Consider the following 23346-nt stretch of genomic DNA (forward strand, 5'->3'; position numbering starts at 1 on the left):
TCAGGAAGCCTGAAGGCACCATCAGGCTGCTGATGCTCTCGCCCTGCAGCTACAGGTTGACCTGTTTGTGGCATCATACTCCCGTGGCCAAGATTCTTTGTCAAGGTCCTGGTCAAGCTGCCTATGAGGCTCACATGGACGCACACTTCCTTATACACAAGGAAGGCATGCTTTGTCAATCTTTCCTGCTTCCAGCAGATCACTAGGTCTTGCTCCTTTTTCCCCCTGGTGGTGGACAGTATGCAGTGTCAGGGAAATGAAGAAAGAGCAAACTTTTTTTTCACACCCGGCTGTGCTCAGAGCTGATGCCTGACTCAGTACTCAGGGATCCATCTCTGGTGGTGCTTGGGGTACTGGAATTTCAACCTGGGTTGGCCACGAATGAGGCAATAGCCCTACCCTCTGTACTGTCTCTCTGGCCTCTTCTTTTTCTTTTTTCCCCATTCAGACAATTTGTATGCAGAAGCTGCTCTCTTCCACTTACCTGTACTCTGGAGGACTGAGGGCTGTAGCCTCCCATTCCAGTTGCCTAGGGGTGTGGCCTCCCCTGTGTGACTGCTGAGTGGGTAGGCTGGACTGTGTGACAACTGGCAGGGTGTCCTCATTTGTGTGATGTAGGGGTGTGGCCTCACCTGTGTAATGCCTGGGGTGTGGCCTCACTTGCCTGTTGCCTAGGGGTGTGGCCTCACCTGTGTAAGGCCTGGGGGAGTGGACTCACCTGTGTAACTACTGGGGGTGTGCACTCACCTGTGTAAAACCTAGATGTGTGTGTGGCCTCGCCTGTGTAATACCTAGGTTTTGGCCTCACCTGTGTAATGCCTTGGTTTTGGCCTCCGTGTATAATGCCTGGGGGTTTGGCCTGGCCTGTGTACCGCCTGGGGCTGTGGCCTGGCCTGTGTACCGCCTGGGGCTCTGGCCTCCCTTCCAGCAGTGCCTCAGGCTCTGGCCCACTTCTGGGCGCTTTCATGCTTTTCAGGGGAGGGGGCTCCTTCCCGCCAGAACCCCCTCACAGGCCTGTGCCTGGGGGTGGGGGTGGGGCGGCTGTGACTGAGGGGCTGCTGTTTTGGGCCAACCTCCTCCTGTGGTTTGGTCCCTTATTTTCTCGGGGAGGGCTCCAGACCCTTTAGCCCTGCCCGCTCCTCCACGTGGTCAGAGTGGCGCATCCCCTCAGCCTCCACAGACTGAGGTCCTGCCTGGCGCGCCTGACGCCAATGCCTGCTCGCTTTCCCTGGGCTCTGAGTCCCGCTCACCGCCTCTCCAGACCCGCTGTCCCTGCAGTGACGCCCCGGGAGCGCTGGCCCTCCCCGCACAGTGCTCAGCTGGGCCCACAGACGGACCCGTTGGCCCCGACAGACGCTGTGCTTTTCCCCCTCTCCGAGGCAAAGTGGATTTTCTGAGAAAAATTTGGAGATGTGGCGAGAGGAGAGAGCAAGAGACCACCTGCTTCTCTTGAAAATGCTCTCGGGCACCCCATTGTGTGCTCAGTTTATGCCTCTTTTTTTTTCTTTTTGCGGTCACACCTGGTGATGCACAAGGATTACTCCTGGCTCTCCACTGAGGAATTACTCCTGGCGGGGCTCAGGGGACCAATTGGGATGCTGAGAACCGAACCCGGTTGGCCGCGTGCAAGACAAACGCCCTACAGCTGTGCTATCACTCCAGCAGCAACACCTTTTGCTTTATGCATCCTTTTGTTCTCTTGGCCTGCCAAGTTTCTCTACAGAGTCCAGTGCAATATTATTTTCATTTCATATTCTTTAAGTGTGCTTCAATCAGGGCCTGAAGCAAGGTTATAGCAGCTAAGACACTTTGCTTTTACAAGCCCATAATAAGTTTGATCCCTGGCTCTCCATATGCAGTGTGGTTCCTGAGCCCTGAGCCAGGAGTAGTCCCCCAGTGCTGCCTGTGTGTCACAAAGAAATGAAACGAAACAGTCACCGTTACCAATATTTGTCATTCATTGACTTACTTTGAAGTTGTCTGATGGTCAAGTTGCTCTTCTGAGACTATGGTTGATACTTGCAATCCTTTCGTAGTATTCATTGGCTCTCTGAATTCAATATCTACTTAGAAAACCATCTATCTAAATGGGCAGTCTGCTGTTACATACTAGTCCTATAATTTTCTAACTACTGCAGATACTAGAGACACTCAAACGAATCTCGCAACTGAGCAGCTAGCTGCAGAGATGCTTCCAGATTTTGTAATAGGCCACTTTCACTGGGCTACTCCAGATGGGAGCAAGTGCTGTCCCTCCGCCTGCCCCCTAGGAAATCCAGCAGCCGCCATCTTCCAGAACTCAACAAAAAACCCAGGTATGTGAGAGCAGTAGCAGCAAACGCCACGCCTCACAGGACAGGGGAGGAGCTGGTCCCTCTCCTTCCCACTGCCCTGATGGGACTCTGAGATGACACCCACAAAATGCCCCCAGCTACTTATTAAGCACCTAAATGACCATGATCCAGAGACATACAAATGAACCCCAGAACTGAGCAGCTCGCTGCAGAGATCTCTCCAGAACCTACAAATATGTAAAATAAAAAAAAGTTTAGAATTCCAGGAGAGAAGCTGCTTGATATTATATTGCTTATTCATAATAAGCAATATAAAACAAATTGTCTAGCATTGCTTTTTCGGCAGGTTTGAGTGGTGTTGGGAAAATTCCCAATAATAATGTGGCCGAGATGTGATCCCGGGGGCCGCACGCATGTGCGGCCTCTCCGCAGCTGCACAAGCGTGAATCCAGACCCAGCAAAACCTTTCGGCGTGGGCAACTCCTCGCAGAATGTCTCCAGCCTGAGAACTAAGCCTCGGCCCCGTGCCTGCCCAGGAGGGGAAAGGTATTTCTCTCTCTCGCCTCTTTCTCTCCGGGGATGAAGGGCGCAGTGGCCGCCATATTAAGACGACCACAGATTGGGTTTTCAAGCCTGCAATTATCTAATATCTGGAAGAAATCTCCCTGGACTTCTTGTTAAAGTACAGAAATTCAAAACCGCGCGGCCGCGGTAGCCCGTATTTGTCTTCACAGTAGGTCTGAATCTAGTGGGGTACTCCTAACAACAATAGTGAGGTTTGTGTTGAAATATTGAATGTAACCAAAGTAAACAGAATGTAAAATGAAACTTATCAGTTACAAGGTAGGGGGTGGGGGGGCGGGATGGGAGGTGTACTGTGTGGGTTTTTTTTTTTTTTGGTGGTGGTATATGGGCACTGGTGAAGGGATGGTTGTTTCAGCATTGTATAACTGAGACCTAAGCCCGAAAGCATTGTAATCTTCCACACGGTGATTTAATAAAATAAAAAAAAATAATGTGGGACTGATATCTAAATATTAAATGTAATCAAAGTAGAGAAAGAGATTGTCTGTCACACAGGCAGGGAAAGTGTTGGGCTGGGGCAAGGGCAGAATACTGGGGATTTTGGTTGTGGAAAATGTGTAATGGTGGAGGGATGGGTATTTCATCATTGTATGATCGAAACTCAAACACGTAAGCTTTGTAACGGTATCTTATGGTGATTCAATAAATGAAACAAATAAACAACAGAACAAAACAAAACAAAAAACCTATTGCAGATACTTTGACGGTAAAGTTCACTTTATTACTCATATTTAAGATTGTATTACCATGCTCAAGAACACAGTTGGATCGCTCAGTCTCATTGAGCCCCCATTTCTGCAGTCCTAGGACTGATAGACATAAGTGGTCACTCACACAGCTTTGGAATGAAACACCAGACTCTGTACTAACTTGACTCACCTGGCTTCTGGTTGAATGAGGATGCAGTGCTGCTTACTACCTGAGGTGCCATGGAACATCAGCGCGACTCTGATGATTTTCAGATGCCTCTAAGGTCACATCCAGTGGTGTTTGGGGGGCCTCCAGAGCTTCACTTAGCAATACTTGGTGTGGGGGTGCCATGGGAGTGGCATTGGGATTGAGCTGGGGTCAGAAAATACAAGGCATATGTCTTAACCCCTATACAGTCTCCCTGGTCCCCCATACAGAACTTTTATAGGCAACTCTCTTTGGGCCTGGCTTCAGAATTGTCTTGACTTTGTGTCTAATTGAGGTTCCTGGATCTCCCCAGACTCACTAAGTCAGGGACTGGAGTGCAGGCCTGTCCTGTTTGCCAAGTTTCCAAAGCGTTTCGCCACTTGTTCCCACTGGAGAAGCCGGACGTGGAGACAGACTCAGGAAGATGGGTGGCTCATGCAGAGGTTGGAAGGGGCCATAAAGGTGCGTCAAACGAGGATGCACAGGAGCCTTCTGAGCAGGGAGAGTGAGCGGTGCTGCAGATGGCCTGGGCTGTGGTCAGTGAGGAGAATGTCTCGAGTGCCTGAGAGGGTGAGCAGAGCGGTGGGATGTTAGGTGGGCACAGACATGCTAGCGTGGGCACCGGAAAGGCCTGAGTGCTGCTCGAGCCCCCTGTGACACTCTGAGAACAGGAAGGATGCTGTCCCAGGGGCAGGTCCCTGCGCTGCACTTTCCTCGGGCAGCTGCTTCTGCTCATCACAGCCCCCCTCAGCCTACTTCATTGCCAAGTCATTTGACAGCAGATTGTTCCAGGACAGGCAGACCAGAGATGGTTCAACACCCTTTGGCAGTTCAAAGGGGCCCCAGGGTAGACAGCTCACAGTTGCACCAGAATGCAGGCAAGAATGGGGTGTGTGTGTGGTGGGGGAGGGTGGTGGTGGAAAGTCAAGCGACCCATTTGATTTCCCGCAGATGGAGGGAATTCAGAGTCTTGAAACCAGTTATTCAAGAAGCATTAGAAGAGCTTCTGTAAAGGACAGGAAAGATTTCCCTTGTGTTTTGCAACTCTGAGTGTGGCTCTCATTCAAAATGCTGATGGTTGCCCTCTACTAGATTAAGAAAGGTACGTTTATTCCTAGCTTCCTAAGGGGTGTTTTAAAGAGTTTTAGTGATGAATTAACATCTCACATACACTGAAAGTTCTATGTTTGATCAGATTTTTTTGCATCCAATGTGATTTTTCATTACAATCTTTTACTTATGAATACAGACACTTAAAATCTGTAACATAATATTTTCTAGGGGGCTGGAGTGATAACATAGTGGGTAGGGCGTTTCCCTTGCACGCTGCCGACCCGGGTTCAAATCCCAGCATCCCATATGGTTCCCTGAGCACCGCCAGAAGTAATTCCTTAGTGCAGACCCAGGAGTAACCCCTGTGCATCGCAAGGTGTGACCCAAAAACCAAAAAAAAAAAAAACATTATATTTTCTAGTATAAAATCAATCTTCCCTTTCTTAGGATAAAACACTTTAGTACATTTATAGGCCTATTCAGAATTTTTCCTTTATATTTTCTTAATTCTTTTCACTTTTACTAAATTTATGTTTGAGGTTTTACCTATTTCAAACTTTTGAGTTCATTTTAAACTCTAGAATATATTATAACATAATTTAAAATGTTTTACTAATGGTGGGGAATATAAAATAAATACAAATGAGGTCCAAGTACATATTAAAATCTAATGCAATATATTTTAGATTCCAGAGTTGGAAACTTATTTATGTAAATGAGAATAGGCTTTATATTGTGTTAAATGATTTTAATTTCTCTACATAGGTTAAAAACATATAGCACTCGACCACCACAAATCGACTTATTTTCTGATAGTCCCATTTACCTTTCTTTCACGTTTTGTGGGAGGAAACAATGTGAAATAAATTTGCTCTGTGCCTGACTGGGGTGCAGGCTGATGGGTAGAAGGGAACCTGGGGACACTGGTGGAGGGAAAGTCACAATGGTGGTGGGGTTGTTCTTAGGTATAGTATGCCTGAAACAACTCTATTATGAACAACTTTGTAAATCATGGTATCTTAATAAAAATAAATTACAATAATGAATTAAATACATATATTTAAAAACATTAATTAAGAGCAAGAAAATCCACTCATAACCCTGAGTCCTTCTCATCATTTATAAATGTCATACGCATACAGGGATGTCCTGAGATAGGTGTGACATCCTCAGTCCTGTGATTAGGGTGCCTAATACTTGATGACAGATGTGTGATGATGATGCTATGCTGGGAGCCATGCAGGTGAGCCATGAGGAGGATGTGGAGAGAAAAGGTGAGAAATAACTGAAACTTTCCAGGTAGATGATTCTCGGGATAAGATGGAGATGATATGCAGGGAGAGGAGCAGGAAGCATATCAATGAGGGCCACGGGGAGCTGAATTAACTACTATGTGCCAGAAAGCAGGAGGAAAATCTGTGGAAACCCAGTAGGAACAAATCTGGGTGGTAAAACTCATTACACTATTTTGCTTTCTTTCTTTTTATTTTTATAAATCAATTTAAAACCATTTTATAGTGACCAGAGAGACAGCACAGGGGTTAAGGCTCATGCCTTGAAGTGCCTGACCCTGGCTTGACCCGAGCATAGTGTGGCCTCACTAGCATGACTGGCCCCCAACCTCTGGTAGCACCACATCCTTGGGCCTAACCTTCAGATGAATCACTTGGTTGACGGAGAGTTCCAGGGAGGGCCCCTGAGCTCCCTAAACATCACTTGAGAGGCCCCTCCACTAATATTTATTTCCCCTCGTGGTGCTACTATGATTCTGGGTCCTGCACAAGGGCAGTGCTGGAGAGTCAACTGGAGGGGTCCTCAGCCGGTCAGGTGGGCGTCTACTGCTGAGCACCCCAGGCCTCGGCCTCTTGGTCTGTGATGGTGCATCCAGTGCTGGAGGAAGAAACACTTGCCCAAGCCCATTTCTCCTCTTCTAGGATGCCAAACTGTAGGCCAAGAGGAAGAGGAGGAACAAAGGTGCCTGGTTTAAGGGGAGAACGAGACCACAGACTACTGACAACATCATGATGTTCCCCTCCAGCCACAAGACCTGGCAGTGGATGGGGAGACAGGGACCCCCGAGACGCTGGTGAGCACAAACATCAGAAATGCAGATTTCAACTGGGCTCAGGAGTGCAGGTACCTGCTGGAGGATTTCCCCACTGAAGCCTCATCAGGGTGACAGAGATGTTGCAGAGGCAGGCCCTGGGCTGTACTGTGTGTGGTCCACCTCTCAGCCAGGGAGCCCATAGTCCTTACCCTCTGCCGAGACTGCCAGGGAGCACAGGGGAGTGTTTGCGAGTTCCCCAACAGGGAAGGTTTGAGAGGAGGCTGGGCCCCAGCCAGTGCTGCTCTAGCCACAGTGAGGGCTGCTGCGGGAGAGAGAAGCCCTGGGGTGGGGGAGTGGGGGGTGGCTCCAAGCCTTCATCAGTGTCCCGGGGAAGTTCTAACCCTTGCTGAGAACTTCAGAGCTCCTTTATGGATTTTGGTCAGTTCAACAGTTCAACCAAGAAAGTTGGGGCATGAGAGGTAGCTCAAAGCTCAGGTACAAATGCCTTACCTGTGTGCGACCCCAAGTTTTACCCCTGGACAATCTCTCCCCTGTATTGTGGTTTCCAAGCATGGCTGGGTGTGACCCTCTTGGCCCCTGTACACTCCTGGAGGGAACCCCAGAATAAGACAAGGACAGTGTACTCTGTTCTTCCAAAACTCCTTTGCTCTGTGACTGAGACGCTGCTGGGTGACAGTAGTGACAAGGCTAATGTGTCGAGCACTCGCTGGTTCCCCTTCACAGTGACACTTGCCCTGGTCCTTGCATACATGAAGCCCCAGACAAGAAGGTGTCTCTGTGTCTCTGCCCCAGGGAGATGCAGCTGGAGCTCTGCAAGCCCGTTTGCTTCATTGTCTTTGGTCCACCCTGGTGGTGGGCCGAGTGTGGCCGACCAAAGTCTGTCTCCTTTCAAGGGCCTGAGTGAGCAAAAGAGGGATTTTGGTTACAAAGCCAATGAAGTGGCTCCTCGCTGCTTGCTCATCTTTGAGGGGACTGTCACATGTCCTCCTTCTCTATTTGCATACCTGTCTACCCACATGGGACTAGAGAGCAGGAAGAGAGTTCAATTTTGATTTGTTTGGGAGCCACACTTGACGGTATTCAGGGTTGACTCTGGCTCTGTTCTCAGGAATCATTCCCAGAAGACTTGGGGTACCATATGGGATGCTGGGGATCAAACCCAGATTGGATGTGTGCAAAGCAAATACTGTATCTACCAAATTATTGCTCCTTCCCCATAGATCCCAACATTTTTGCCTCTTGCTTCTCCATAAACAAACCTTCTCTCCTTCCACAACACTATATTGAAATATTGTGGTTTGCAAAGTTGGTTGTGATTATTTGTTATAGGCATGTAATATTCTAACCCCAATCTCACCATCACTGTCACCTTCCCTCTACCATGTCTCCATTTTCCCAGCCACCTTTCAAGCCTGTCCCTGTAGCAGGCCCACAATAATTTATTTTATATTGCTTGTTACACTAACTGGCTAATGGGATGATAAGAAAAATACTTAAGTAAAAGAAAATTTGTGAAAATTGTTGTATCTCACCATGGGGATATTAAGTCCTTGTCTGAGAGTTTACTAAGCTCTTTTGCTAGTTAAGTCTTTTGTATGAGTATTTTTGTTAGTCGAAATTAGTTAATGTCTACTTACGTTCCTATCCAATCTAATGTGTTCCTTCTGGGATGTTAGTATTCTAGAGTTTGGTGATTTCAAGCTTCAGAAAATTCAGGATATGTAAGTGGGCAGTCTGGCCCAAGACTGTGATCTCGTCTGCCGGGGCTTTGGTAGGGCAGACACTGATGCCATCCGCCCCTGAGATCACCTTCGAGGTCCCAGCCGGGATTGGGTACATGAGAGATGTTTGTGGGAAGTTGATCTCTTTCGGGATTTAATCATGAGTCTCTGGAGCAGGGCCAGTAGATGAGCTTGCATGGCAGCAGAAGTCGGATAAGGTGTGGCTGCCAGAGTTTCCGGAAGTACAGGGAAATGGAGGGAGGTCACCCACCCTGACTCCAAGAAGGTCTGGAGTTTCAGCCCCCAAATCACCCAGTGTACCTGAAATTTTTGGTAGGTTAGCATCTCTGTGGGGTTAGTCATAAGGCTGTGGAGTCTGGTAGAGACATGGTGGCATCTGTTGAGGTGTGAGTGTGGCTGCCAAGGTTTTGGTATGGTGGGAACTTCGCTCCTCCACCCCCAGATCACTCTGGACATACCTTCCTTTGAAGACAGTGTGTAGATGAAATACTGGAGCAGAGGACACCCTGATCTATTTCCTGCTGTCCTCCCCAACCCCAGCACCCCTGCCCCTGCTTCCCGGGCCCCTGGCCCCTGCCCCCATGTCTCTGGCAGGGCAGAACTGGAGTAAGTTCAACTTCACAACTCTATACTAGACAGATGCTGGACCTAGTGGACCAGGCAGGGCCAATGTTCAGCTGCCTAAAGACATCACTCACATCCAGCTAGGTCATCTTTGGTGGCACAGATGTTAGTAAAGGGCTGGGGATTTTATTCTGTTACATGAGTTATACCCCTTTCACCCATTTCCTTGATGGGTGAACTCTTGGGTTCCAGACATTCAGTACAAATGGTCCTGGAAGCTCTTCCTCCAGATGTGTCTCAAAACAAAAAGTAAGAGACATAGAGGAGAGGGAGGGAGGTATAGGAAGAGAGAAAGAGACAGGGAGGTGAGAGAGAGGGAGAGAGAAGAAACAGAGAGAGGGAGAGAGAGGGAAAGCACTAGGCAAGCAGAGATGCCCTTGAGACCTTGTGGTCTCCATGGAAGAATGGGATTCTCACAAAAAATACTTACTGTCTCTGTCCTAGGTTTCCTGTCTGTACAACTGGGACGTTAATATAGCTGCAAGACAGGGTGACTGTGAGGATAAAAGGCAGTGATAAAAGGTAGAGTTTAGGACACCACCATTCTGGAATAAGTATGAATAAGAATGCTGTATATAATTATTACATGATGATGATGATAATGATGATGATGATGATGATGATGATGATGGTGATGATGATGATGACAATGGTGATGATGATGCCAATTATGATGATAATGATGATGGTGATGATGAGGATGATGTTGATGGTGGTGATGATAATGATGATGATGATGATGATGATGATGATGATGATGAGATGACGATGATGTCCTGATCTGTAGTCTGGTGATGTTCTACTCCTCGGTGGTTCTTAGGTAGTTGGCTACCAATATGAAAAATGGGTAGTGAACGTTTGTTGATGATCAGTGTTTATCCATAAGAAACAAAACAAGAACAAAATTGTTTTCAGTCAGCATTGTGCATTTGAGATACCCCTTGTTACTAAACTAGAAATCTAAGTGTTCAACATTTGTACTGCTTTGTAGGTGTTTGTCTACAAAGTGATGTGAGTGCAGGATTTGAATTTCTCCTAGAAATAGACACCAAAATTGCTTTACTATGTGACTTCTAAGCAAAAACCAATCAGACAATGGATGACGAAAAGCAGGCTAGAACCAAGATCTCCATTGGTGTTTTCAGAGTAGACAAATTAGAGCTTTATAGAGCATAGTCCCAGAGACAGAAGGATGACAAAAAGCCTAGGGGAAAAATGAGACATTTTGAAGCACCCAAGTCTGAGCAATTTTCCCATCACCCCAAGGATGTTTCTGAGAATTAGAGGAAGGGAAACTTTCCATCTGAGGCACCCCAAGGATGTTTCTGAGAATTAGAGGAAGGGAAGCTCTTTCCATTTGAGGAGAGTGATTAATTAGATATCTTCAGGGGAAAATAGAATTTTATCCTTTTCACACACTGTTGGGCTAGAGCGATAGCACAGTGGTAAGGCATTCGCCTTGCACATGGCCGACCTGGATTCGATTCCTCCGCCCCTCTCAGAGAGTCCAGCAAGCTACTGAGAGTATCTTGCCCGCATGGCAGAACCTGGCAAGCTACCCATGGCGTATTCAACATGCCAAAAACAGTAACAAGCAAGTCTCACAATGGAGACATTACTGGTGCCCTCTTGAGCAAATCAATGAGCAACGTGATGACAGTGACAGTGACAGTGACACACACTATTGATAAAATGTATTCCCAGTGTATCAGTGACCATAATATCATATTCATAGACTGAACATGACAGGAATCAAGAGTAGAGATCAAGAGTAGAGACTTGAAAAGAGAGAGAGAAAATAGGACCTTGGTGTATGTTTATTTCCTGCACTGGTCAGCAAGGCAAAATCAAAACATATGCAGGAAACCCTTGATTTCCTGCCATTGTAAGAACAACATGCTGATTTCACACCTAAGATCCAGATTGTTCCCCATTCCTGAAACTCCCAGCAGGACTAGAGGATTCACACTTTATCCCATTCCATCCAATACCGAGACCATGTCCAGTTTTCATTTCCTACCATCTGATGAGTACCAGGGCTACCTCTGTGACCTAAAATCAGGATTTCTCTAATAATGATGTGGTCAGAATCTATTTATGGACTTATTCGGTGTTTGGAGGCTTATTGCATTGCATCTTCTACTTCTGTTACTTTCCCTATTAGATTTCCTTCTTCTGATTTCTGATTTTTAATAACCCACCTTCATTTTTAGAGATTAAGCCACAGTCATTTCTAGGCATTGTAAAATCTTCTCTCAGCCTGTCAGCTCTGACTTGTCAAGCTCACACCAGACAAGTGAGATAAGGACCAAGGTCTGAGTTGGCTATTAGAGACTCAATGGAAGTCCTTTAGAGTAGACCAGTGGTCAACAACGCTGGTCAGAGGACTATGCTGGTCCCCAGAAGTTTCCACAGGCTTGGAATGATTCCTGAAGCTTAACATTAACTTAGATACACCTGCATTAGGTGGCAGTGACATCAAGATTGACGTATCCGTGTTAATATATGTTTCTTTCTTATAAATCATTAGAAAATTCTGCTTTAGATGTCCATTATTTTTCATTGGACCTGAAGAGGCAAATATGTGTCCCACTTTCACTGATTTGTAATGCCAAAGGCCAGGTGCACTGAATGAGACATTGATTAGATCCTGAGTCAGGGAAAGAAAGCTTAGCCAAGGGGCTGTCCTTGCCCAGGAAGGGGCTGGAGGATCAGCAAAGCCTTGTGTTAGCCACGGTACTGAGGGACCCCTCCAGGACCCTCACTGGCCTACAAGTTTGCAACTCTCTCTCTCTTTCCTTTTGATGCAACTCTCTTCTGGGGTGCTTGGGGCACGGAGAAAGCCTCCTCCAGCACTCAAATAAGGAGATATTTGAACTGTCCCTGGGGAGATTGAAAGGGGAGTGAGAGAGGTGGGCAGGTGCCTCCCACCCTCTGTTCCTAAGGAATCAAGTGACATTTGCCTCCCACCTCAGATCTGCTGAGGTTCTCTCCTCCCTCGTGTGGTTCTGGGAGGGCTGTAAGGGAGCCGGGGTGTCCAGACCTGCTCCCCAACATTGAGGTTGTCTACAATGTCCTCACAGGAAATATTATTTCTGTAACCCGGGCTGAAACCATCTCTGCCCCAGTCTGTGCAGACCCTGCGAACTGACACTCACAGGTCAATGTGAGTCTCTCTGGGCTTCCCCTGGTCTGGTCAGTTCAATCTGGTTCTTCTTGGTGTTGTCCTGCCCAAGTGGGCATTGGGTTGTTCATTCAAGGAAGTTTCCAAATTCCTATCATCTCGTCCATAGAAATCAGCAACAATAACGTCCCTTGAGGGTTCTTCAGGTTCCTGCCTCAGATACGCATCTTGTTTCTGCCCGCCCTGGCTTTAGAATGCCTGCTGTGCCAGCCTTTGGGCCCACGGTCTCTATTCAGTGCCCATACATGTGCTCCACAGCTGGGAAGTGTGACCCGAGGTGTGTCCATGTGTGAGCACTGTGGTGACCTCTGGGGAGCACTACAACCTGACGTGAGACCCAGCTAGCATGGCTAGAATTGTGTGAGCCCCCGAGCCAGGCCTGTGAGCCCTGGGCAGTCACCATGCAGCAGCCACTAGAGGAGGGGACAGGGTCATCCAAAAGCAGTTCATATCTGCTGTCTGGAGCTCTGCTCTGATGCCCTGGCTGCTGGCTCAGGTGATTTTTGCGTGTCAATGAACCACATTGAAGGAAGAAGAAAGATTTGGGCCCTCAGTCCCATCTGCACCATGCCAGTGTCTCAACTCCCAGAGGTGAGGCTGGCTACTGTGTGGGACAGAAAGGAGTGAAATATTATATTCCCATCCAAGCAGGACTGCTTGTCAGCAGGATTGTTCAGCTTCTACATCACTGTATCACTGTATCACTGTCATCCCGTTGCTCATCGATTTGCTGGTGTGAGCACCAGTAACGTCTCCATTGTGAGATTTGTTGTTACTGTTTTTGGCATATCGAATATGCCATGGGGAGCTTGCCAGGCTCAGTCGTGTGGATGAGATACTCTTGGTAGCTTGCTGGGCCCTCCGAGAGGGGCGGAGGAATCGAACCCGGGTCAGCCACGTGCAAGGCAAATGTCTTACAACTGTACTATCGCTCCAGCTTCTACATGATTTTTGGCTAATAAAGATTTTGCTTCTTGTTATAAATTTTGCTGGAGCAGCCCACATAATACGTACGTTATGTATATTATATTTGATCCCACTTAATTCAATCCATGTTTTCTCATAACCAACCATGCTTCTGCAGTAGGAGAGGGCTCAAGGGCTCAGTGCATGCTCCGCTGAGCTCCAGCTTTGCTTGCTGGTCCCCAAGGACTATTAGCACGATGTGAGTGTAGAGCAGCCAGTTGACTTCGTATCAGCGAGTCACTTAAATGACTGTGGTCACTATTCCTCATGTCCAGTGAGATCAAGTTCACATTTCTCGGGCTGGGGAGATCACACAGTGAGTAAGACACCTTGCAGCCATGTTGGATCCCAACCCTGGATTTCGCCCCCAAGCACTGCCAGAATCCTCCCTGAGCACAGCACCAGGATAGAACCTTGAACACTGAGGGGTGGTGCCCCAAACAACCCCTATTCCCAGGGACACACACAAAAGGTCATACACATATATTTTTGTGTGGTCACTCTTACCTTTTGGATGAGTCTTTTAAAACAGCTTTGGATTTCACGAGAGTTCCAGTACCCCACCCGCAGTGGCTCCTCCTAGTAATGTCTGATATTGATAGAAACGTGTGATAAATGTGAAGCAGTCCTTCCTTAGAGGTTACTTGGTTTGCCCTATTTTCTCTGTTCCGTCCCAGGTTCCCACTGTGGCCTTCTCAGTGCTTTTAGTCACCTGTCTCAGACTCCTTACAGCTATGACTGTCACCAGAGTTTAATGTGATAGACTGAGTAAAGATGGCATTGTTTTACATCACTGTAGGTACTTCAGGAAAAACAGATCCATGCCCAGACCACTGTGAATGACAAGCACTCTGCCACCGTCCAGTGGAACCCTTTACCATGTCCACGGTTGTCAGTCTCTCTGTCCTCAGATTTAGGATTAGGCTCACTGGCTTTCCACTGCACTTCTTTCTCTTCCTGAGAGCAGTGGAAGCATTGAGTATTTCTGTTTCTTTTGGAGACCCTCCAATTCTCTCTGGGTTCTTTTTAATGGTGAGGTGCCCTCTTTTATTAGGAGCTGACAGATACGACTGTGTATGTACCACAGATTCACATTAACTTGGGCACTAGCCAATGGTTGCCTCCTGAACATGACTTTTGTCACAGACACCCTTACAATGGCAACGAACATGGCTCATATTTTGGATGCAGTTAGCAAGCAAGAGTCACTGCCTCCCACTGGAACCCCGCCTCTCATCCATGACTCCACAGCAGCTTCCCAGCAGGCGCCCTTGCAGGGCCATCTCTGTTGGCTCAGGGAGTCTCAGCCTCAGAAAAAGCTCCTGATCAAGCAAGATGCAGGGACGGAGAGTGTTTTAGGGCAGGAGAGGTTGGTGTCCCTGAAGGAGGGATGGCTGAGTCATATCCCAACAGGGGACAGCCAAACCTCTGCTCCCACCCTCTGAGTGGGCATCTGGAGACTCTTGTTCCTGTAGACCATCCAGGAAGGCAGCCCCCTAAGAAGTTCCCAGACACGGGAACTATGTGCATAGACACAAATTGCGCCAAGTTCCTCAAGCATTATGGCCTTATTTTTGGGGAAAGGCAGTCCCTGTGTGCTATGGAATTTGGGTGGAAACATCTAGAGTAGAATGAGGAGAGACGAGTAGGACACCAGGGTCCTGGACACTCTGACGCACAGTTGCCTCCACTGTAGCTGAAGAGAGGGAGGAAGTCGTGAGCTGACAGGGGGCTGAGGTTTGGTGCTTATGGGGGACACCAGCAGCCCTTGTCTCATACACAAGTCCTACCTCCCTGAGCCTGCAGGCTGTCCCAAACTTCAGTGACATTTGCTTCTGCAGAGGGGAGGGAGCCAGAGAGGGGAGAGGATTCCCAAGCCTGGTGGACACAACTCTGGAGTCCAGGGCCCAGGGGTCTGGACACGGGAGACATGAAAAATCCAGTTCCACTGAATCCTCAGAGTTAGGACCCACGTTCTATTTCCAGATAGTTGGGGAAAACTCTCAACTCCCTGTTTCAGTCTGTGGTGCCATAGCAGGGGAGGGCATTTGGTCAGGTGGAAGGAATTCATCAGCTCATGGAACCCTGGAAAATGACCTCACTTCCCTGGTGACCATCCCCAACTGCCATAGAACCCTGGATCCCCTGTGAGCTCATTCTCGAGAAAGTGACCGTCTAGTTCACTTGCACTGAGAAGCAATAGACATGTTTTCATGTTGTATGCCCAAGATCAGAGGCTCTGGGCTGAGGCGAGCCCAGAGTGAAGGTGATCGCTGTCCCTGCAGACTGTGGAGGAGGGCTCGTCCCCACCCGCAACACCTGTCCCAGGTGAGGAGGAACTCAAGGGTAATCCGGGCCCACAGGGTCAATAGTTCACAGTTGTGATGCACCTCGGTAGATTCACATCCCTGTTACTGCGTGTGTCTGTGTGTGTGTCTGTGTGTGTGAATGAAATTTGATTGTGTGAGTTGTGGGTCATGGTCCAAAGGTGTCTGAGGGGAATGAGTCCTGTTCTTACGGGAAGGAGCAACTGCCTCATGAGGGAAGGCTGGTGTGTGTCATGGACTCTTCTTGACAAAACAGAGTTTCTAAAAAACGGAACCTTCTCGAGTGTATATTTCCCACCAGCAACGTTCCCAGTTTCTCTCCCACCACGCTCACCCCACACCTAACTCTATGGCACGAAATTCTCTCTCTCTCTCTCTCTCTCTCTCTCTCTCTCTCTCTTTGTCTCTGATTCTCTCTGTTTTCTCTCCTCTCTCTCTCTACTTTGGACCATTATAGACTGCAATACAAGTACTGAGAGGTTATCATGTTTGTTCGTTACCTACTTTCAGCTCACAGTTCTTATTCATAGTTAACTACCTTTGTCATAGTGGTCCTTCTCTACCCTAACTGCCTTCCCTGTCTCTCCCAAAACTTGTGGACCAGTCCTGCTGGCCCTGTTTCCAATCTCCTTGGGAACGAGTGTCATCCTAAGTGAATATTATGACGTTTTTCCTGGTGGCTGTGTAGTATTCCATCGTGTAGATGTACCATAATCTCCTTATTTACTCCTCTGTTCTCGACACTCGGGCTGTTTACAGATTCAGGCTACTGTGAATAGTGCTGCAGTGCAGATGATGATTCAGCTCTGTGCCTATTTAGTCTGGGGTATATCCCCAGAAGTGGCATTGCTAGATCCTATGGAATTCAATTTCTAATTTTGGGGAGGGGGGAAATGGCCATATTGTTTTCCAAAAAGGCTTGGCCAGTCGGCCTTGTCACCAACAATGAATGAGACCCCCCTCTCTCCCTGCATCTGTGCCAGCACTGGTCGTTCTTATTCCATTGGCTGTGTGTAGTCTCTGTGGTGAGAGATGTTATTTCACTGTTGGACCAAAAAGACTCTTCAAGGGGGCCCCCGTGTCAGGTCCCTCCCAGGGGTGACAGAGGCTGTGTTACAGAGTTCAGCTCGGGACATCCCGGTGGAGCCCCTGGTGGGAAGCAGCTGTTCTACCTGCCAGGACACGAGCCCGGGACCGCACAGATGCAGTGACACCCAGTGCCCGGCACAGGTGAGCAGGTGACACTCAGGGTCTGAGATGGGGAGGTGGGTGCAGAGCCCAGTTCCCAGCCCAAGACACCTGAGACTCTTCCATGGTGACCCTTCAGGGTGTCCACAGCCCATCTCAGAGTGATCCAGTCCCCAATGCTCCTCTGGCACAGGGTCAGCTGAAAGTCCATCCCCACACACTTCAGAACAAGGAGCTGACCCAGAGGGCCACGCCCACGTTCCCCTCAGTCACACTGTGTGTCTGCACTGCTGCTGTGTGACCTTGTCCTCATGGCCCAGGGACACGGGGCTCAGACAGCTCCCTGTCTGGCTGACTCTCCAGGCAGGAAGCAGCTCAGGTTGGGGGTTAGAGAGAGAAGGAGCAGAGGGCTGCGGTGTCCGTTTCCCTGAAACTGCCATCCCTGGGATGCACCTCCAGGGAAGGAGGCCCAGAGAAAGGAGCTGTGTTGGCTGAGTCCCTACAGTCTGTCAGGACACGTGGGGACAGGACTCAGCCCACAGAGCAGGTACAGCTCAGCTGGCATCAGCCCCTGAGCATCTCAGCAACAGAGCAGGGCCCTCCTGTGGCTGCTTGCTGCAGTCTGGGTCTGAGGCTTCCCCAGCACAGGCCCAAGGCAGGAGAGGCCCCGCCTCCTAGTGGCCAGGGACAGAGTCTGTGGGCTGGCCCAGGGACTCCTGGAGGGGAGATTCGGTGGCACATGCCAGCTCTCTCCACTAGGGGCAGCACTGGAGCACAGTGGCCACTGGGCAAAGGGGGGCCTCAAAGGAGGGGCCCAGAGGGTAGGGGGAGACCTGGGGAGGGATCTGCCACACTCTGAAGCCCCTCAGCGGGGCTCCCCAGCCCCTCACCGGGGGGCAGAACAAACTGAAAAGGAGGCAGGTCCTGAGAGCAGCTGCAGGAGCTTCTCTGCTGATGAGGAGGGACCTGCCCAGCTGTCCCCCTGCTGTCCCTCTGCAGGGGGTGGGTTCCTTGAGACCCTCGGGGCCATGCCTGTCCTCTGGCCTGTGAATGCTCCCAACTGACAACAGCAAACTTCATTGGTCAGAAGGGCAGTCCTCAGCCCGATTCCTCGCACATGTGGGCGCTCCTGTTTCTGCCCCAAGAGCTGGTTTTCCCCCAGTTCTGAGCTCCAAACCCTCAGCACCGGCTCCATGGGGAACCTGCTGACCACCTTGCACCCCCTGCCCACCAGCAGGAGGAGCCCATGTGCCCGAGCTCTCTGGATGAGGCCTGCACGATGCTGACCCTCGGCGAAAGAACTGTGGAGATGTTGGTCTCCCTGATGCAAACCTCCCCTGGGCGGAAGTTCTCCTCTGTTACCACCATCCTTCCTACCGGCCTGGCCTTCCCCATTCCCGCGCGGATCCTGCAGCAGATGCTGCGCTGGTGAGAGCCGCCCCGCCAGCCGCTGGGCCTTGCCTGCCTCCCCGCCTGGGGTGCTCAGAAGGAGCCAGGGCCTCTCTGAGCTTCTGCTGGTTCTTCTGAACACAGCGTGGAGAGAGTCACGCAAGGTCCTGGAGGAGGACATGGGATGGGCCGTGACAGTGCTGGGCTGCTGCCTGGTCTCCTGGCCATGAGCTTCCTGTTCATTCTTGTTCCTGCCCATGGAACAGCAGCCGCAACTCTCAGAGCCTGTGGCTTGGGACTCCCAGAGTACATGCACAGGAAACCCCCTCTGAACTCCAAAGCATTTCTGTCCATCCATGCCCTGGTCTTCCTCTCGGTGTTGCTGTGGGCGAATAGACGTCTCTGGGGGCCACACACGTGTCCCAGCACCACGGGACAGGAGAAGGGTTTGGTAGTTTGGTCTTTCCATACGTCAAAGCAGCACCTGGTCATACAGCATTTCTCCACACATTGTCACGCAAAAACAGAGCTACTCCCTGGGACTGAGTCCTGGTCTGAGCCTCAGGATCCTGCCGTGTGTCCCGAACACTCCATGGACACTGTCCTGCTTCCCATAGGTCTGGATGCCTCCTCCCGTACTTGGAGCAGGTTCTCAACTGCGAAAAAACACTGAAGCAGTGAGTGGTCCAGGGTCCCCGATATCCACAAGGGTCAGCCGGGTCTGTGTTGGGTGCCGTGTGTGGGCAGAAGCCAGAGCTCAGGCATCATTTCCCCAACAGGGAACCTCCCTGACAGGGTCCCTGCATCACAGAGGGCTGAAGAGGGGTCCCAGGGCTCAGGAAACAGCAGATTGGGCTGGGGTCTCCCTGAGTGGCCCACACTTCCTGCCCCACTGCCCTCGTCTGGCCTCCTCTCACCTCCTCCTGCTCAGCATCCCTGGGCCTCAGCAGCAGACGGGCCCGGCAGGTGCTCTAGAATTCCCAGCAGCTCAGGACAGGCCCAGGTGGGGAAGGTCATTCTCACGACATTGGAGTCCAGGGCATGGGGACCCACTCACAGGTTCTCTGTTAGATCTTCTCAGTGGCATGATGGCTCAGCTGGGCTCCACGTGAGGGGACCTTCTGTGGGAGCAGCGGAGGCACGTTCCAGGGTCCTGACTCTGCTCCCTGCACTCCCCCCAGCGCCCTGAGTCCCATGTCGGGGTCCTGGCCTGAGGGCTCTGCTGAGTGGCTGTGCTGTGTCCCCGTGCAACCGATGCTAGGCTGCATTCTGGTGCATTTTTCTGGCTCTGGCCTCCAAGTTCATCTGAGGAAGGAACTTCTCCTGACCGCACTGATCAGGGCTCAGGGTAAAGGCCCTGCCCTCTGGGGTGGCCGGGCTCCTGCACGCCGTGGTCTGGGGACAGGGCTCTGCTGTTTCTGGTTGTGGCTTGGCGGGACCCTGAGGCGGGGCCCTTCTCTTCAGACATTGCTCCAGCCCCAGCAGTTGTCCCAGAACCACCTGAGGAGCTGGGCCTGCCTCCGCGGGATGCCCCAGAGCCGGAGCCTCTCGAAGCCTCAGCTGCGGCCGCAGCACAATGGGCAGAGCTGGAGGACGCCGGGCCCGGAGACACGCATGATGCCAGCTCGTGGGCAGCTGCCAGCCGGGCCAGCGAGGCAGCTGACGGCCCTGAGCCTTCCTGCCCCGGCAGCAGGCCCTTGGAGGAGCCGGGGAACGAGCAGGTCTCCGTCAGCACGTTCCCTGCCCGGCTGGTGGCCGAGCAGCTGACACTCATGGACAAGGTGAGAGGCAGCGTCGCCCACACCTGCCTCCCCGGGCACCTCTGCAGGCATCAGGCCTGCTGGCCCACACTCGCCCTCTTTACCAGCTCCCTGAGCCTGCCCTGTCCCGGGATGGCCATGATGGCCCGTGGCAGGGGAGGCATAGGGAGGGGTTCATGTCCGTGAGCTTAACAGAGAGCAGTGTCTGAGTGTGTGTGTGGGGGGGTGGAGGGGTACTGGGGTGCCTGTGGCACAGAGACTAGTGTCGCGGGTTTGTGTGTCTGCTATGGTCTGAGCATCCTGGACTCCATGAGGCCCCTGAGGGCGGTCCCCTCAAGGGGGACGCAGGAACCAGCCCCCAGTGCAGCTGTCACAGAGGAATGTGCCTCTGAGGGGTGCAGAGAGGGAGCCGGGGAGAACCCCGAGTCTGGTAGGGCCCAGGAGCAGGCAGAGGGGTCCTGTTCCTGCACCCCGCATCAGTCTGGGTTCCGGGGTCCTGAGCCCCTCAGTGCCCAGCACAGCCCAAGGGCCGAGTGGGACTGGCCCTGTCCTCTGTTCTGTCTCCTGGGGTGTCTGTGGCTGAACCTGTCCCTCTCCCTAGGAGCTGTTCCTGGAGCTGGTGCCAAACCACTGTCGGGGGGACCTCTCATCTATCAGGAACAAGCCGGGCTACGAGCATGTGTGCCCCACTGTGCGGGCCATCGAGAGCCAGTACTACACTGTGGCCGCCTGTGTCCTTACCACCTGCCTCTCGGAACTGAGCCCCCCCGCGCGGGCACGGATGCTGGAGTACTGGATCCTGGTGGCCCAGGTATATTGGGGGGCTCCCTGTGGAATTGGGGTCCCTGGATCTTGGGGATCCAGGTATGTGGTAGCTGGGTCCTTGTGGAGTTGGGGGCACTGGGTCCTGGTGGCCCGGTATGTTTGGGACGGGGATCCCTGTGGAGTTGTGGGCACTGGGCCCTAGAGGCCTGGGTATGCAGTGGGTGGGGGTCCCTGTGCAGCTGCCTGTACTCCTGTGAAGTTTGGGAGAGAAGATGGTCTCCTGCTCCAAGGACCGCGGGCGTTTCCTGCAGGGACTGTGTCCTGGGGCCGTCCCAGTGGGGCCCGTCGTCCTGCCTGCTCCTTTCTCGAGTCATGCACACATTTTCCCAAGGTTCCTTGGGGATCTCTGTGCCCCCCATTGACCCCAGATTCTCAGTGTCCCCCATATGGGGATTTGCACCGAGGCCTGCAGGGAGCTCAGACTCCAGCTGCCCTGTCCCCTGCTCTTGTCTCCCAGGAGTGCCAGCGCCTCCGCAACTGGGCGTCCACCTATGCCATCATCTGTGCCCTGCAGAGCCCCGCCATCCGCCGACTCTGCCAGACCTGGGGCCACGTGTCCTGGTGGGTGCCCCCAGCTTTGCGGCCTCAGGGCTCTGTCTGCAGAGCCCCTCAGTGAGCTGAGACCCCTGGGGACAGCAGCCTGGGGGCCAGGTGCTGGGCAGGGAGTGGGACCCTGGCTTCCCGCAGCTGAGTGGGGCCCCAGGGATGCAGGGACAGCTCCCTCGGGACAAATGTGCTCCCTCCCTAGGTGGAGCCGGAGGAAGCTGAAGGCCCTGCGCAGACAGGCCCGGAAACATAGACGCTGCAAGCCCCTGCAGGTAGTCTGCGGGTTGGAGGACTGCATGGAGGAGGCAGGGAGGGAGGGGCGGGTTCTCTTCCGGTTTCTGTGACATTCCTGTCTTCTCTGTATGGGCACAGCAGGTGTGTGGGTTGGGTGGAGGCCTGTTGGGGGTTGTGAGGGCAGGCAGCCCTGGGGGCATTGCATGGGGCTGCTGCTCTGGGTGGGGGCTGCAGGCTCAGTGCTGTCGCTGTTCTCTTCAGTCTGGGCCTGAGGGAGGAGAGTGGGGGCTGGGCGTGCGGGTAACAGAGGCTCAGGGTCGGGTGCTCATCCCCAGGTGGAACAGCGCTGCAGCTTTGTGTCCTGCTTGAGGAACCTCGGGAGACGCCAGGTGAGGGGCGTGTGCGGGACCCAGGGACAGAGGGGTGGCCCCCACAGGGGTCTTCCCTCAGAAAGGAGGCCCGGCCCAGCCCTGCTTCCGGCTGACCCCGTCCCGACCCAGGGTGGAGTGGGTGGCTGCAGAGCTGGTGTGTGGAGGGTGGGTGGGGGAACCAGGGAGAGGGCTGGGACCCTGGGACCCACGGGAGGGCTCTCAGCTTTGCAAGGAGGAGGACATTAGAAGGTCCTGGAGGGGCTCCTGCTCACCTGGAGCCTCGTGGTGGGAGGCTGAGGCTTGGGGGTGTCCTGGGGACCCCAGAGCAGGGCCCCTTTCTAACGGCCCCTTCGGCACAGGGTGTGGTCCCCTTCCTGGGGCCCTTCCTCCAGGAGCTGGAGAGTCTGGACAGAGAAATGGAGGATTTTGGGGTGAGTGAGCTGGGGGCTGGGCGGGCTGGAGCTGACACTCCCCTGCACCTCAGCCCTGGGCAGAGCCCTGAGGGAAACTCCCCTGGCGCTGGGCTGATACCCGAGGCAGGAGCAGCACGGGGCACTCAGGTCTCGTCACCCAGTTCCCAGGGATCAGCAGAGCCGCTGGTGCAGAACCACCTGAGGTCAAGGGCATCCCCAACCTCTCCCTCAGCAAGAGGCGTGGGGCAGAGGGACCTCAGCATCCACCTCAGGGACAAGGTCTTTGTCCTTGCTGGACACCCCAGTGTGTCACAGGGCGGGAGGGTCGGCATACCTGACACCAGCCACACGTGTCCTTTGAGCTCAGAGCCTGTCACAGGGTCCCCCAGAGGCCCTTTCTCATGCACTTGGCTGTTTGCTTCCAGGGGGAGGTGATCAACAAGGAGAAATTAACAAAGGTGAGCAGTGGGACTCTGCAGGGGAACAGAGGAGGGGACCCGACTTCCCTGTACCCTGGCCCCCTCTCAGATCCTCCTTGTCTCTGTCCCTCTGGCCTGACACTCACAGTAGGAGAATGAAACAATGGAAACTTATATATGCGTGTGGGAGGGCAGAGATCCATCAAGGGGAACTTCCTGGTGGAGGGTGTTTTCTGATCTCAGACAAGTGGAGATGCTGACGGGCAGAGTGAAGGGGGGATTCCTGTGGAAATTCTCCTTCTAGCCTGCCTTTGGGCAGCCCTGGCTGGACGGCGCCACAGCCCACCCAGGCCTTTTCCTTCCTTCCTTCACAATGTCCCAGGAAACTAAAATCCTCCAGGAGATTGTTCTGCTCCAGGAGGCCGCAGAGAACTACCGCCTGCAGCCCCACGACCAGTTTC

General features: G+C 52.1%; 1 protein-coding gene across 5 annotated transcripts; it reads left to right on the top strand.

Annotated features, from left to right (window-relative positions):
* Window positions 1-6762: 6762 nt before the first annotated feature.
* LOC129406582 (ral guanine nucleotide dissociation stimulator-like) lies at window positions 6763-22169 on the top strand. Of its 5 annotated transcripts, XM_055144751.1 has the most exons (5): window positions 18987-19665; window positions 19782-20098; window positions 20679-20888; window positions 21651-21720; window positions 22018-22169. In XM_055144751.1, exons 1-4 carry the CDS (start codon window positions 19512-19514, stop codon window positions 21699-21701), a joined length of 732 nt encoding a protein of 243 aa, XP_055000726.1. In that variant the 5' UTR covers window positions 18987-19511; the 3' UTR covers window positions 21702-21720; window positions 22018-22169. The 5 variants fall into 5 exon arrangements, 1 of the variants encoding a protein (XP_055000726.1); XR_008631079.1 differs by lacking the exons at window positions 18987-19665; window positions 20679-20888; window positions 21651-21720; window positions 22018-22169 and adding exons at window positions 6763-6915; window positions 16860-16970 and having other exon boundaries at window positions 19782-19913; XR_008631078.1 differs by lacking the exons at window positions 18987-19665; window positions 19782-20098; window positions 20679-20888; window positions 21651-21720; window positions 22018-22169 and adding exons at window positions 6763-6915; window positions 16860-16970; window positions 18163-18326.
* Window positions 22170-23346: the final 1177 nt, after the last annotated feature.

This window comes from Sorex araneus, chromosome 7, assembly GCF_027595985.1.
Source record: "Sorex araneus isolate mSorAra2 chromosome 7, mSorAra2.pri, whole genome shotgun sequence".
NCBI classification, from domain to species: domain Eukaryota; kingdom Metazoa; phylum Chordata; class Mammalia; order Eulipotyphla; family Soricidae; genus Sorex; species Sorex araneus.

Excerpts from the sequence above, each read along its gene's own strand:
- LOC129406582 (XM_055144751.1), top strand. The coding sequence starts at position 19,512 with ATGTCGGGGTCCTGGCCTGAGGGCTCTGCTGAGTGGCTGTGCTGTGTC. Across the intron at positions 20,099-20,678 it reads AGCTGACACTCATGGACAAG|GAGCTGTTCCTGGAGCTGGT; the intron begins GTGAGAGGCAGC and ends CCCTCTCCCTAG. Across the intron at positions 20,889-21,650 it reads ACTGGATCCTGGTGGCCCAG|GTGGAGCCGGAGGAAGCTGA; the intron begins GTATATTGGGGG and ends CTCCCTCCCTAG.